This window comes from Micrasema longulum, unplaced genomic scaffold (assembly GCF_059751315.1).
Source record: "Micrasema longulum isolate JH-2025_06_02 unplaced genomic scaffold, ASM5975131v1 h1tg002263l, whole genome shotgun sequence".
Classification (NCBI taxonomy): domain Eukaryota; kingdom Metazoa; phylum Arthropoda; class Insecta; order Trichoptera; family Brachycentridae; genus Micrasema; species Micrasema longulum.
This window is the reverse complement of record NW_028279421.1, coordinates 363,817-378,455: the sequence shown is the minus strand read 5'-3', so window position 1 is coordinate 378,455 and position 14,639 is coordinate 363,817. Positions and strand designations below refer to the sequence as shown.

The following is a 14,639-nucleotide window of genomic DNA, read 5'->3' as shown; positions in this document are numbered from 1 at the left end:
CTAATCCTATATTTGTGGTGATAGACTCATGCGTCTGTGTCATATAATTGCTCGTCCCATCTCAACACAGGACTTTTAGTCCCATGGAGTTGGGATTTATTGTCTCAAATAATGTACAATAAACTTATTTATGTAAATAAATAAATTCTATTTGTTATTAAAAATTGATCGGAACCAGCCTGAACACGATCACAATACTAGAGAAAAGAACAAAATTAGACTTCCATTTAGGAAAAAGGCAAAGTCACAAAATTCAATTTTATTTAAAGCAATTAAAAAGTATTACGAAATGGAAAAAAATATATATGAAGAAAAAAACATATCAAAATTTAAAATAATGGTCAAGACATATGTGATAAACAATTTATAAATTAAATATATTTTCAATGTTATTATTAGAACACACATAACAATATGTATGATATGTGTGCCCTACTTTAAGATTTAAATAAATTAAATTAAATTAAATTACCTATTTGGGTGCTGATCCTCATTTCTGAACACCTTCTGTATATCGTCAGGGTCTGCGATGAACAGGATATCCGGTCTTCCGAGGATTCCTGCTAGCTTCACACAGGGGCCATAGGTATCGTATAAGAATTGGCCTAATTGGTCGAGTCGATCCAAATGAAACTGACCTGTAAAAAGAAACGTTTATTGACGCCGCAAAAAAGTGTCAAAAAGGTGTAACATCGTACAATGCGCATTTGGTAGTGACCGGCCGAAGTTTCGGTTTCAGCCAGTTGCGACCGATAAAACGAGTTTCGGCCGCGGTTGCGGTTACGGCCGAAAACTGGCCAAAACTTGAATCCAGGATGTGTTAGATTACGTTCGGCTGTACTCGGGTGCATATTTTTATTTTATTTATTTATTTATTTAATTTTACAATACGCCCAAGGGGCATTTACAAAAAATATACAGTTAAGTACAAACATAGTGCGTAAAAATTTAAAAGATAAACAATGCTTTTTTGTATACATTTAGAAACAATAAGAAGCATACTGCCATGCAAAATAAAAAGTGAAACTTTACATAGTAAAAAAGAAAAAAATTATTTTAGATGGATATAATAAAAGTAATTGAAATAAAAATCAAATTGTAAATAACTTCTAAAGAATTCAAACAAAAAAATATATACATTTTCATATACTTATAAGTATAAAAAAAAAAATGGTATCAACAAATTTTTGTTTAAAACAAATAATGAAAATTAGTTAACAGTAAGTATATATGTGAAAATAATATAATATACGGTACACAAAAATATTTGATAAATGAATATCAGAAAGAGATAAGATAATAATAATACACATCAAATACAGAGAAAGAATTGTATGAAAAAGAAAGTTTTATTACGACATTAATAATTTGTTTCAAACAGTGCATTTAAGAACGTTTTAAAATTGATAATTGTCGTATTAAAAATGTCTATTGTGACTACTTTAGTTTTTTTGGCTTATGATTTATTGGCCATAGCTTGTAGTTCTAAGATCTTCCGTGTTTATTTTTGTTAAATTCCTTGATAGTTAATAAGTTGAAAATCTTACGGCGTACATTGAAAAATTGTTACATATAAGTTAAATGTATAACAAAACTGTTACCGTTACTGCTTACTGTTTTTTCTTGTTTACCTTCATTATTATTATTTTTGTCGGCCTCGAGGTGTAATGGTCAGTGCATTATCCCACCATGCGGGAGGTCTCGGGTTCGATTCCCGACATGGTTGACGTGAAATATTTATTTAAAGGGGTGTTTTCACACCAGAATATTTCATAGTCCTTGGACTGGTACCTGAAGCTTAAGACTGATCATCTTACAATCGTGTTACAAAAAATGATCAAGATACGTTGCGATTGGTGTACCAATGCAGTGCCCTATGCACCATTAGGTGCGGAAAGGGAATGATGATGATGTTTATTGTTTTTTTTTTTACTTTGAATAACCTTTTCATTGTATTTATATTTTCTAATTTTTTCTAGATTTCTAACTTTTCTAACTAATTTCACATTATTTTTTGCATTTTTGGTGTTTTATTTTTAAGTATGTTGCATGTTTTTTATTGTTTTTGAAAATGCACTTCGGATACGTGGAACAAATCAATATCCAGAGTGATGTTGTTCAGCATAGCGGTAGCCCTTCAAACAGGCAAGGTGGTCCTGTATATCGGAATATGAAACAATCTATGCTGACGCTCTCTTAGGTCTTTATCAGGAACATACAAACCAATGCTCATCATAATCTCAGGATTATCGACCATACCGCGCAACAATCGATAAAAATGTGTACTCAAATACACATTCCTTCTAGTTTCTAAACTTTTGTAGCCAAGCACACCCTGGAGAATTCGGCCGGGTAAAGTCAAGGATAATACCCGCACTCATGTAGAGATATCTCGGAATTTTCTTTGGATTTTCTCTATCACAAGAGAGTATTTCAGTTCATGTGGCCCCCAAATCATCGAGCCACTCTCGAGTCTACTTCGCACCAAGGAGTTGTAAAGAGTTCTCAGTACGCGGGTATTTTCGAAAACTAACATCTTCAATGCAGTACCACTGATTGTCTCTATGTGTTCATAAAATGTCAGGGCGCTCACAAATCTAACGCCCAGATCCTTAACATTTTATGTTCGTGTCAGATTCTGGTCATTCTTTTTGTAGCGAAAACGTTGAGTTTTTTGGGACCTTGTGAAAGACGTGACCAAAGTAATTCTATTGCTATTTACTCATGAAATGTGATCTCACCCTGTTTCTTAAAGATCCCAGCAGTATGCCTATACTTTAAAACGACACACCACGGCATGGTTGAATTCAAATCGAGCGTTGCGTACTGAGCGACGTCTACAAAGAAACTAATGGGTCAAAACGTAAAACCACTATTTTAAGAGTAGTTTAGTCGCGTTCTATTTGATGCGGTTTCTGGACTATTCTTAATTCTATGGAGAACACATAAGAATATGTTTATTTGTGCCCTGTTCCAAGATTAAAACTAAAAACAATATCCGTTCCAATTTTTAAGGTCATCGGTAAAGCTTGCGGCTTTTTCCGATTACCCATGTATTTGGTCTTGGAAATATTTATCATTTTAAATTTAAGCGACTTAAGACCGAAAACGTTTTTGCAAATGTCTCCGGTGTCGCATATTTGAGCCAGGCAATCAAATTCACAAACGAATTGCGTGTAAGATAATAGAAAGAGTGGGATAAACCACTTTTTCTTTTCGTCAACAAAACTCGTTCACTGACCCAAATTTCTCGTAAAAACCACACATTAAATTTTACATTGACGAAGAATGTGTACGCGGAAACATTTTTATGCAGATCAAAATTTACGAAATTAAGAAGTTTAAGATGGTTGAGGATAGGCGGTGACTGGGAATGAGGAAGTTAGTTGTTAATTGAATATTAAACTAAGCCATTTTTTTTAAATATATCTTATTATCAGCGCTTTGTTTTTTTTAATGTTTTGGATTTCTGAAATAACTCCGCGTGTGACGTCAGAGGTTCTTCTGAGAAAAAGTGGTTTATCCCATTCCATTATCTTGCACGCAATTCGTTTGTGGATTTGATTGCCTGACTCAAATGTGCGACACTGGAGACATTTGCAAAAATGTTTTCGTTCTATTAGTTCCCCCGATGGTAAGCAAACCGGATATCCTTCACAGCTCTCATATCATTAGTTGGTTCATGTAAACCAGTGAAGTCGCTCAAAACAATGCGTTTTTATTTTATTTTTAAATATTTTTTTTCATACAATTTCAAGAAACTGCCGCACAATTTAATGCTCTAATTTTTACCGCAATGAGATTTTTTTACCGCAATTTTTAAGAATGTGTACGCGGAAACATTTTTTGCATCCAATTTCCCGAAGGGGTAAAGTTCCTCATTTTGATGAATAGATATTTAAAAACTGTTTTTCTGGTACTTGCAAATGCCTCCTCGATACTGTGCGAAAAAGGCAACCGCGCGTCGGACTGATTTTGCCCAACTAATCGACGTGTCGCTGTTCCGCTTTCCGTATCCTAAAACTGAAAAGATTTTTTTCGTTTTTTTTTTAAAAAGAGTTTCAGAATTAAATTTTCCGTGTTTGTTCTTTTTTAGTTTTTCAAAATTATTTATCATATTTGTACACACCGTACGTACGCACAAAGATAGCAGATGAAACTGAACATTTTTTTGGGTATTTGGATGGTCCTAGATCCTAAAAGAAATAATTTACCAAAAAAGCTGTGTAGTAAATATCCATAGTGTGTAGAAAAGTAACTGCTTTTGTGCCAAAATCCAGGAAGAAAACATGGAAATACGTTTTTGAGAATGGAATATAGAAGTCTTGACATTTACAGGGCTTGAAACTTGTCGTGGCCACATTAGACACTGTGTGACATTCGCCATTCTGCTTTTGTTTAAATATCTACATTCCTTCAATCCTTTCATTTGCTGATCTTTGTGTCGGAGTGAGAATTTTTTTAATAATTTTTAAAAAAAAATTTGAACTCCAGTAAAAACATCTTTCTATTTTAATTAGTATTCATATTTTCTGTTTTTCATTTTATTTCGAATATTTTTTTTATTTTTATCATTTATATTCGAAATTACAAACATCCACATTTCTTCAACTCTTCCATCTGTTGACTTTTGCTACGTAGAAGAGCTGAAACCTTAATTGGTTGGGATAAGATTCATATGGCTGAATTTTAATCCTAATAAGCAGCTAAAACTAGATTTAAAAGAAAATTGCAGGTTTAAAAAATGGAAAAAATGTTTCGAAATTTAATCGTCACTTACGCGTATAACTCAATTTCCATTTTCTGATGTGGTTATTTATGCTAGAGTTTTTTTGTTCTATTGGCACATTTTGCCGACGATTCTGATTGCATTGCAGCTTCCATCATCAGGGTTAAATATGTCATAATTACGGCAAACGCCAATACAATACTGATCCAGAATAACTCATTGCACTTGCGCACCTGAATTGCGCGCCGTGAAAATTTAAGAGATTTATCGCAAATTGTATTCATAAATATTTTTATAATTTACTTACAAAAGCAACATGACTTATTTTTGTACGTATTTGTTTTTCAATTTAACAACTCGTCGGCAAAACTGAAAACATTTATGCCAAATATTGATAGACTTAAATGGAAATGCAAATATCACGACTCAAGTTCATCCCATGTACTTCTAACCATATAATGAAATTAGTATTGAATTAAATAAACAAACAAGTAAGGAAAAAAAGCTTTACCTTAAATTTAAAATATGCTACCATTAAAAATTTTGATCCGATTCCCAATATGATCCGGAGATCCAAACATTATGTGAGACTGAAATAAGCATTATCGACAAAATTAAGAAAGGAGTTCTGCGTTGGTTTGGACATGTAGAGCGAATGGACAGCAAAAGAACGGCTAAAAATATTTACGATGTGAACGTTGAAGGATGCAATAAACGAGGTAGACCGAGAGAGATATGGCTTAACCGAATCCAACACTTGATGGTGGATCGAGGAAGCGAGATATGTATGCAAAGACAGAGTTATGTGACGTTATATCATCTCTGTCTACCCTTACGGGGAAACGGCTCATTGGTTTGTTCGTTCAAAATATTTATTTATTCAACATTTTAAATACATAAACAATGTATATACATATAAGGGCGGGCATATTGCCTTAAGGCAATTTCTTCCTACCTTCCCTTCAGTTTGATAAAATTACAAGTACATGGACATATTTAATCTTACGATACAAAATTCAAAACAAAGATTAACTAAAAAAATAACACTATACTATGAAGAGAGGAGAGGGGATGGGAAGGAAAGAAGGATAATGGAAAAACTTAAATATTTACATACTGACATTTCAATATTGATTTAAATGTAAATAAAGAAGGGTCTCTAACATTAGTGGGTAGATTATTCCACAATAGAGCAGCTACTACTGTGAAAGAGGAGGTAAGACAATTAGAGCGATGAAAGGGTATTAAAAGGGTTCTCTCATTACAAGAACGAAGAGATAGTCCCGTGTTGTGATAGAGGTTGGAAGAACTCCCTCAGATAAACAGGCGAAGTTGGATTATTTAAAATATTGTGAAGAAGTGATAAAATGCGAATGTTTCTTTTATGCCTGATACTTAGCCAGTGTAGTTGCGTGCGATATCCAGTTATGTGGTCGTATTTGCGATATGTATTTAAAAATAAATCTTCGTTGCCACGATGTTACAGCACCGTTTGCAGAGAGATTTTTTAGCACAGTCTTTTAAGATATAACCAAGAGTAAATAATAAACAAAAATAAAATACTCGTACATTACTCTTTGGAGTCTATTGCATGTTTATGACTAGACACGCTTCTTTGATTTACCTAATTATATCATATCTAATACCTAATAAAAGTTTTCTAAAACATTTCCATAATAGCCTTCAGTTTACCTACTTACGCATCGTTGAGCAGCAAACGAACAAAGAAAAGTAAACAAAGAAAAGTAAATAATTTATTCCTTTGAATACAAAATACTTATTTTTATATATTTTTTTATTTGTTTGTTTTTTTCTACAGTACTAGCGAACCCGACAAACGTTGTCCTGCCCGAACGTTGGCTTGCCTGCTATTTATTACATTTGAAAAAGACTTTTCAATGATAAGTAGGTACCTAGGTACTTGTTTGTGATTAAATTCCAAAACTAAAAATTGTTCATATTTAAATATTTAATTTAAGTAGGTACCTAGATACTTTTTTTATGGTTGAATTCCAAAATGACGTTTGCAAAAAAAAATGCTACATTTGAAAATGAATTATTTTTAATTTCTGAAATTCATTTATAAACAAATACCTAGGCACCTACTAACCGATGAAAAGTAATACCATCTTTTTATTTTTTTAATTATTTTTTCTTGTATATATTGTATTATGTATATATCATTTTGAATTCATTTCCATACATTGTATTATGATTATTTTGTAATTTTTCACGCCCTTTTAATTTGCAGTGTATCATAATTTCTATTCTGCTTTTGTAAATAATGTTACAGTTTAAAATATTTTTTAAAAATATATGGTTATTTGCATGTCCCTAAAAGAACTCCTTAAGAATATTATATAAAATTATGTAAAATGCGTTTTCTAATTAAATTTTTAAAATATTTTTTTTTTATACGCTTGGCTTGAAAAACATATTTAAAAGGGTGTCTTTATACCAAAATATTTCATATTCCCCTGGACTGGCACCTGAAGCTTAAGACTGCTCATCTTACCCTCATGTAACAAAAATTATCAAAATACGCTGCGATTCGCGTACCAATGCGGTGCCCTATTATCCGGTGCTGAAAGGGAATGATGGGGATGATGCCTAATTGATTACTATTTGTATTCCAATATAATGGGTTAATTAAAAAAACCTGATTTGAAAAAGATTAAAGTTGTAAAATATGACTTGTTTTGTTCGTTTGTAATTTACGATTTCGATTTTAAAACGCACTTGCCTATCAAAAAACAATGCAACCGTTTATAACAGCAATGGATGCAATAAATGCACGCAAGAATCAGTGCACGTCGAGAGAAAATTTGTGATTATTTACCCACGGTACACGGTGCATTGCACTTATTAATTATTAGAAAATTACACCTGATTATGCATTGCATTTTTTTGCACGTGAATGTAAAGCAATTTAACCGTTTTACTTTCTCCTTAGTACCAATGAGGAAGTTCTGTGGTTTTAAAAAAAAAACATTTGTTAATACACCATAAAAATAAGTTTTTTTTTTTAATACAGTATTAACCGGATTTTGTTTTATGAAATATTTCCGTGTGATACGTCAGAGGTTCTCTTCCGCTTATTTTCGATCAGTTTTGCCCATTGGTCCGTTTTCGACAAGCAAACCAGAAATCTTCCGTACCTCTCTTATCATTGGTGCATGCATATAAACCAGTGACGTCGTTCAAAGTAGTCCGATTTTATTCATAAATTATAAAAATTTTTACTTTTTTAAGAAATTTTGGCCTACAATTTAATGCTCTAATTTTTACCGCTCTCATGAAAACATTTTTTGTATCCTATTTTCCGTAGTTTACAAACAAAACAAACAAACCATCACGCCGTTTCCCCGTAGGGATAGACAGAAAGGACAGAACGCCATATCACTCTGTCTTTGCATACAGACCTCGCTTCCTCTACATTCATACATCTTTCATGCACGCAAGCCGATTATTCCTACTCTTGACATGTCCATCTTCAAGTATTAAAGGAACGTTACATGTATTTTTTTAAAAATATATTAAGCCAAATATGTTAATATTATATTTTTTTGTAAAAAACAGATTTACCTTTTATGTTCATAAAATAAAATAAAACTTTACCGTATAATTTAATGCTATAATTTTTACCGCACGTAAGCAAATATTGTTTGTATCCAATTTCCCGTAGGGATGATGTTCCTCATGGTCTATCGGTAACTTTATAAAAATAAAATTAAATGAAAATAAAACAGCATAGAATAAATTATATTAAAGTAATGTGCCTCGAAAAATATACAATCATATTTGTAATGAATTTGATTGTTGAATTTTGTTAAAATTAGTTTATGATATCACATACCCAAAAACGGAAGAAATCTCCAATTATTTCCTATGAGTGGAAGAGGTCTTGGTCCAGGCACTTTGTCATAAGTTTTTGCACACTTCCACTCCTTATCCTCGGCAATTCTGATATCCTGGTAGTCAGGATCTAGCAGGAAGGTGGCTTGAGGAGCAGCGCTAGACTTCTGCCTGATGAAGGAGATGGCCTTCGGATGCTGTTCATCCAGAAGCCGGCAGAATCGTGATGTCAACTTTGCTACCGCCATTTTGTTGTCATTCGTACTTCAAAACGGAGATCTGGAAAAATATATCAATAATTTGTATATTTCGGTAGTACTTACTATCAGTTAATATTAATTATTATTTTAAACATAACAACCAAATTCATTAAGGAAAATCGGGAACAAATATTTACATTCAAACCCTTCTCTATCTCCTTTACACTAAAGATATAGAGAACATTATCAAAGAATGTGGATTGTGGTCTCACTGTATAGATGATACCCAGATTTATTTTTATTGCAAACCAGGCGAGAGAAGTGGGTGGCTTCAGCCAGACGACAGAATTAGATCCAGGATACGGCTCTACCCAATGTAGGGAGTACCGCTTTACCCACCGTTAAACTACTGGGAGTTTTACTCAATTCTGACCTATCTCTTGACGCTCAAATTAGTAGAACAATAAGTTCATGCTTCTACCAGCTGAGACAAATTAAATGCATACGCAAAAATTTGCCGGTTGATGCCGCCCGTCAATTAATAAATGCGTTTGTAGTGTCTAGAGTTGATTATTGTAATGGTATCTATGCAGGTCTACCAATGAACAAAATGACTCGCCTACAATCTGTATTGAATGCCGCAGCGAGACTTATTTTCGGAATCTCTAAGTTCAGTCATATCATTCCACTACTTCGGGAACTACACTGGCTACGTTTTCCACAGAGGGTCGAATACAAACTCTGTTGGCTTGCGTATAAGTCACTGCACAACTCTGCTCCGGAATATCTAAGGGAACTATGCATTCCAGATGAACTAGCTGACAGGCGTCTCACGCTTAGATCAGCTACGTCTACGGCGAGAGGAAAAGTTATTATACCTCTACGCAAACAGCGCACTAAATTTAGTGAACGCGCATTTGCGATCGCAGGCCCTATGGCATGGAATGCTCTCCCAGCAAAGGTGCGAGGCTGTGAAAGTGAAGTGATGTTTCGGAGAAAACTTAAAACCCACTTGTTCTCTAAATCATTTGAATAAATCCGTAGCATGTGACAACAAAATAAATTGTTTTAATTAAATTACAAATTTAAAAGCTTCAATAAAATTAATTTAACAATAGAATCACTATGTAAAGCGCCCTCGAGGTATTTTATTACGAAAATGGCGCTGTATAAGTTATCCATAATAATAATAATTTAAATATCCCTTTAACTGTCGCTCTAAACCCCTTCATCAACTCTTTTTTATTTATTTATTCATACAAATACATACATATTACAAATAATAAAAAAAGGATCCTATAAGGCCAAGGGCCCTGTGTTGAGTTGGGATACAACATAATGGAAAATGGAAGCATGTACATAATTAAATAATAGCAAATATATTTTTATTAACATTAACATATATTTCAATAAACATCTGGACAACAGGCTTAGTAGTATATAAATCTATGCAATATCTCGCAGCAGTCTCCTGCAATGGTCTCTTCTCTTAGACAAAATCAAGACTTGTGCACTCTTTCTGAAAATGGCTTTCGTTTTGGAGAACTTAATATGTTCATTCAGGACATTGAACACGCTTGGGGCCACAAAAGAGAAATTCTTCTGAGCAAACTTCGTACGTGTTCTTAGAATTTAATTATTAAAATTACAGGAAACTCGCAGGAGCATTCTGCTGGGATCTACTCTTGTAGCCGCATGACCAGAAATGTGTCAATGACTTTAAAAAACTGTCTAATGTCCAGTACCTTCATTAATTGGAGCAATGTCTCAGATGGAAAACTGGGGGGGGCATCGCAGCATCACTCTTAGTTGATATTTTTGTTCGTTTATTAGGGGGTTCATGATAGACGCAGTGCACCCCCCCAGTGCACATGGTAGGGACAAAGGGAAGTATAAATAAAATAAATAAATCCATCACCCAGTTCAAGCCCCATCATGTTAACAGTGATAGGAAATATTTGTATTTACTCTCTGGAGCACCAGAACGCTCCGTGGTGACCCTCAAGACCGGTCACATGCGGCACACCCAAAAGCAGCAGACTTACCCAAAGACTACTGGGCTCAAATCAACTTCTACCACCACTCATACCTACTCAAATGGTGATTGTGAAAGAATTTTACCTCATCAAGCGAAAGCGATAAATAAGACTTTTATTCAACGCTCGGGGAAGTCTATAGCAAAAGATGTCCACTGACAACAAATGGACAACATCGGCAGAACGGTGAGTGTTACACAGTTAATAAAGTGGCCACTTAAGCCCGTCAATGAGAGTTCATAAGCTCTATAAATGTCTAGACTTCTATTATTCCATAACCAATTTTTTTTTCTTAAAATTTATCATGGTTAAGCGTTTTGTAAAAGAACAAATTGATTACAAAACATTAAACTAATTTTATAAGACATCGACGTAATATCCTACATTATATCAGGTGTTTGCGTTATCTAAAACATTTAAGTTTGTAAGTGAAAATTCTTGATGGAAGTTCATTGTAATTTATTATATAAATAAAACACGAGTGATACTTTAATCCTCATTTTCCTACTTTAAACCTCACATTCCAGGTCACTGGATATTCCAAATTTGTGGATTAAAGTATCACTCGTGTTTTATTTATATAATAAATTATATCAGGTGTATCACAAAAATCCTTTCTAAATTTCAATAATGTTGGCACCAAATTTCGAGGTGAGCAGACCTGATTTTTTTACTTTACGAAATGTTTAATACAAGTTAATCTCCTATACACAATTTTCATATTTATTATCTCAAGAATATCTCTAAATATACCCACAGAAAATAGACAAAAAAACATTATCCTTATCAAAATCTTCATGTGTTTTAGAGTGTAATTCAATAAATTATCTTTTTTTTGCAATCCATTGTTAACACTTTTTATCCCGAAACGATACAAAGTGTTAACTTATTATTACATTATATAACCACGCGCTGCGTACCGGTCCCGTGTTTTCGCGTTTCCAGCTGTCTAAAAAAGTGCATTTTATTGACATCTAGTGACTTTTATTAGTATTTTTTGCTGCTAGTAAACCACGTGAAAACACGGGACCAGGACAGAATGCGTGGTTATTATAATCACGTGTTAACACGGCTCCGGGATACAAAACACAAAATAGGAGTGAGACGCTGTATATGTGCGAACATAGCAATGTGGCTCTCCATAAAGGCCAATGTTGGCAAACTATCATACAAAAATTACTTATTGAATTGTTTCAAATAAATATGAGAAGTTTAAATTGATTTAACATAGTATTTTCATAATTATGACACTTTAAGAAACCCTTCACAAAGCATGAAATTTCACAAAAATGGGACGGGCTCAGGGTAAATTCTATGTGTATTTGGCCGGCGCTCAATGTGTTTAAAATTTATTTATCTATCGTAGCTGCTTCAAATTTAACTTACTCTGTCCCTTTTTAGATATTTTTAAAACAAAATATTGCGAATTAAAAAAAAACTTTTTGAAACACCTATGTTCTGGCCAGTGTTCTGTTAGCCTAAGCCAATTAAAACAATTATACGAGGAAACATATGTTCAAGAAACTGAACAAAAAGAATATAAAACTATGTAGCAAAGACAAACACGGATAATAAAAAAATGGTATACAATATATTCATAAACACGATCGATCAAGAGCATCCCACACTGTTTTAGTGGCGAAGAGATCTATCAACAAAAAGCCGGAAGATCTATCCCAAAAAATTCCGAATTGTATGACAAATTGACTAATCTAAACATTCTGGACATTGGGGTATGAAAATATAAATTGCTCTTGGAAGGTTTGATATATGTCAGATTTTGACTTCTCGTGACAGGGTTAGGAACATGAAAAGAAATTGATTGCAACAGAGATATATATATATATATTTTGAAAATGTTCTGTTCTCAGTTCTACGTTTCTTCAATGAAGACAGATTAAGAGATTGCTCTATTTCAAAATAGAAACAATAACCCCTTAGCAATCCGAGCAACCATGCCACTTTTCTTATAAAACGGTGTTGGACAGACTCGGTATGGTCAATATGATTTTTTTTTTTAATTAATAAATTTCATAAAAGGTACATGTTTTTTTTAAATTCTAGACATATCTACTTTTACACATCTAGTAAATATTATCTCTGTAACTCTGCAAAAAAAGAGACTAACTCTTGTGCTTGGAGAGTGACTTACACTGTTGTAGTTGTTTATTTATAAGAGTTTATATAATTTTAAATATGAGTACATGAGAAAAAAAAGCATAGGATATATAAAGAAAAAACATAAAACAATAATATATTCATACTAATTTAAATTTAATGTAGTTTTTACACGTGCTCTAAAAATTTCTTTAGATTTACTTTAAATTTATTTAATGATATATTATTTTTAATATTTTTTGGTTCACTGGGAAGATTATTGTAATTTTTTACACCTTTGAAGACAAATATATTTTGACCATGACTTGTGAGGGAATTTAGGGAATTTAGGAATTTTAATATTATGTTGGTATCTGAGTGACTTATTCATCTTAAATTCTTTTATTTTTTCTTCTTTATAAATTTGTATAATAGAATTTATTTTATAAAGAGTGTCTCATTATATTGTTAATACCAAGAAGTTTGCGAGTTTTGTTTACAATATTATGAATGTGTTCGGAGTTAATTAGAAAATAATATTTATTTATGAGCAACAGACAGAAAAACATTTTTCATGAATGTGGAAGTCTGTGCATTTGAGGGCCTATGACATGTTACTGGCTGGTTTAAGTGGCCACTTTAAGTACTCTTTAACATTCACCATTCTATTCAGCCTATGTTTACACATCTACTTTCCTCAACTCTTTTATCTGTTGACTTTTGTGAAGTAAAAGAACTAAAACATATTGATAGAGATTTGTCTAGCCAAACTATTTTACCTATTAGACAATGCTTGAAAAAACTTTTCAATTTTAAAATTTCTTATTTAAACCGTTAATTTAATCAATAATATATTTATCACTCTGGTAACCACGAAAAAAAATTTAATTTATAATAAATATTATTAATAATCAAATAAATCTTAGTAACAGTCGCATTTTAAATATGTTCCCTCTCCCTAAGTCCACACACAAACCCCCTCTCTTCTCTACCCCCGTAGCCACGCCCACTCTACCTTCACTGTGAAAAATGTATATATGTTATTTTAGTTTGTAATTAGCCCTGAAAACGGCATAGTATTGCCGAAACTAGTTGGTTTTCAAATTATAAAAAATATAAGTGGTACATAAAAGCAAAAATAATACTTCAAAAAAGATTTGTTTTGCGTTCATAACCTCTTTACTCCCCAATTGACTGTCTATGGATTCACCGGGATTGGATCATTAATAACTTAACCTGCAACAATACATGCATTTAAGCTTATTAAAATATCATTACATAAACTCTTGTTTTTACCCCAGAATACTTATAAAGTCCTTAAAAGGTCTTTCAGACAAAAAAATATTTATAATATCTTTCGTCCTTTCGTTTGACTGAGGATGACGGCTGAACACAATCATTATTTTTGTGGTCTGCCTCGAGGAAGTCCTGTTCTGGGCAGAGCGAAGATCATCAGTTACTGAAGACCCCAGACAACAAGCTTTTCGAGGCTGTCTGGTTCCCTCCTGGCAATGTGTCCAAAATATTATAATATTTCGTTAATTTTAAATTAGGTATTCCAGTTGAACATATTGATTATACATACTTAAATAAATATTTAAATTTACACATATTAGAAACTAGAAGAAAATCAAATGATTTGTTATTTTTATTTAAAATATTAAATTAAATATTATACTGTTCCGAACTGTTGAAACTAATTAACTTTCAAGTGCCCGGCCG

General features: G+C 32.7%; 1 protein-coding gene across 2 annotated transcripts in view; it reads right to left on the bottom strand.

Annotated features, from left to right (window-relative positions):
• LOC148272641 (putative cytochrome P450 301a1, mitochondrial) overlaps nucleotides 1-14,639 on the bottom strand; it is a 55,442-nt gene that overhangs the window by 25,297 nt on the left and 15,506 nt on the right. For both annotated transcript variants that reach the window (XM_088239784.1, XM_088239785.1), the window contains exons 2-3: nucleotides 8,586-8,863; nucleotides 473-638 (exon numbers count right to left, since the gene is read on the bottom strand). In XM_088239784.1, the coding sequence (XP_088095910.1) occupies nucleotides 473-638; nucleotides 8,586-8,832 (413 nt within the window). In that variant the 5' untranslated portion in view covers nucleotides 8,833-8,863. The remainder of the gene's footprint in view (nucleotides 1-472; nucleotides 639-8,585; nucleotides 8,864-14,639) is intronic.